General features: G+C 34.6%; 1 protein-coding gene across 1 annotated transcript in view; it reads left to right on the plus strand.

The window, feature by feature from the left end:
- LOC119586925 (dnaJ homolog subfamily C member 3-like) overlaps nucleotides 1-1,117 on the plus strand; it is a 14,190-nt gene that overhangs the window by 10,177 nt on the left and 2,896 nt on the right. The window contains exon 8 of the mRNA XM_037935654.1: nucleotides 109-277. Coding sequence (XP_037791582.1) covers nucleotides 109-277 — 169 coding nt within the window. The remainder of the gene's footprint in view (nucleotides 1-108; nucleotides 278-1,117) is intronic.

Below are 1,117 nucleotides of genomic sequence, written 5' to 3' on the forward strand. Positions count from 1 at the left end.
ATTACCATCAGGCAACTGGATCCAAGGGGTTAATATACTATCTGGTTATGAAATATTTTCAGCAATCTTTCATGTCTCATGTATTTCTCTCTGTCTTTTGTCTTCCAGCTTTAAATAGTTACCAGAAAGCTCTCAATATTGATGAAGGGCTTCAGAGAGCAAAGGAAGGTGTCGACAAGGTGCAGAAACTTAAAAAACAAGCTAGTAAAAGAGATTATTATAAAATCCTCGGCGTTAAAAGAACAGCTGGCAAGGACGAAATCAAAAAGGCTTATAGGTAAGGACTGTTTTTGTTGGTTTTCATCTTTTTCCATATTTTGTGCTTTTTGCACATGCTTTCAGCTGAGCTAGAGAATAGATTAGGGCTTTAGATTACAGGTATATTGTAATGTGCATGTAACATATTGTCCTGACTTAAGTGTTATTTATGCCATCCAAAACCCATGTATGCTAGTCTGTGGTGGTACTTCTGTTGCCAAAATATTTGCCAAAAATCCATTTCTTATCCATTTCATATGTGACTTGGTTTAAAAGGACCACCCATGGCTACTCATTCTCCCTTTGATACTTAGTGTACTCTTAACCAGCTGATAAGATTATAAGAAAGAAAGAAGCATAAACATTCCCAAGAAACCCCCACCTGACCAGAATCATTCCTGGAAAAAAGTAAAAGTAAAGAAAAGACCTAAAAGAAGCAGTGTACATTTTTCACTCCCTAAGTTGTGCTGTTATTTGCCTGTTCTCTTGTCACTTCACTTGCTCCCCTTTTTGTATATTACATATGATCTCTTAGTTTCCAATGTTACTTCTTATCGTCACAGTATTTTGAATCAACCTTTAGAGTTGCAATTCACAATCTTTAGCCAGTTGTGTGTCTCTTTATGCTAGGTATTATAAGTTGCATATACATTTTCATTTTTGCTCGTATTTTTGTTGGGGCCTTTAAGTGTTTGGATTGAGTGTTGTAGAACATTGAAATTAATAGGATTATTGAATCTTGCAATTTCATTAAAATTCTAAGATAAATTTGCTGGATAATTGTAAATGAAATGGTAATTAGATATATGTTGCCTGTCATAAACCCCCTTAAAATCCTGTTTTATGCATCCAAAAAGTA

Source organism: Penaeus monodon, chromosome 22, assembly GCF_015228065.2.
Source record: "Penaeus monodon isolate SGIC_2016 chromosome 22, NSTDA_Pmon_1, whole genome shotgun sequence".
NCBI lineage: Eukaryota > Metazoa > Arthropoda > Malacostraca > Decapoda > Penaeidae > Penaeus > Penaeus monodon.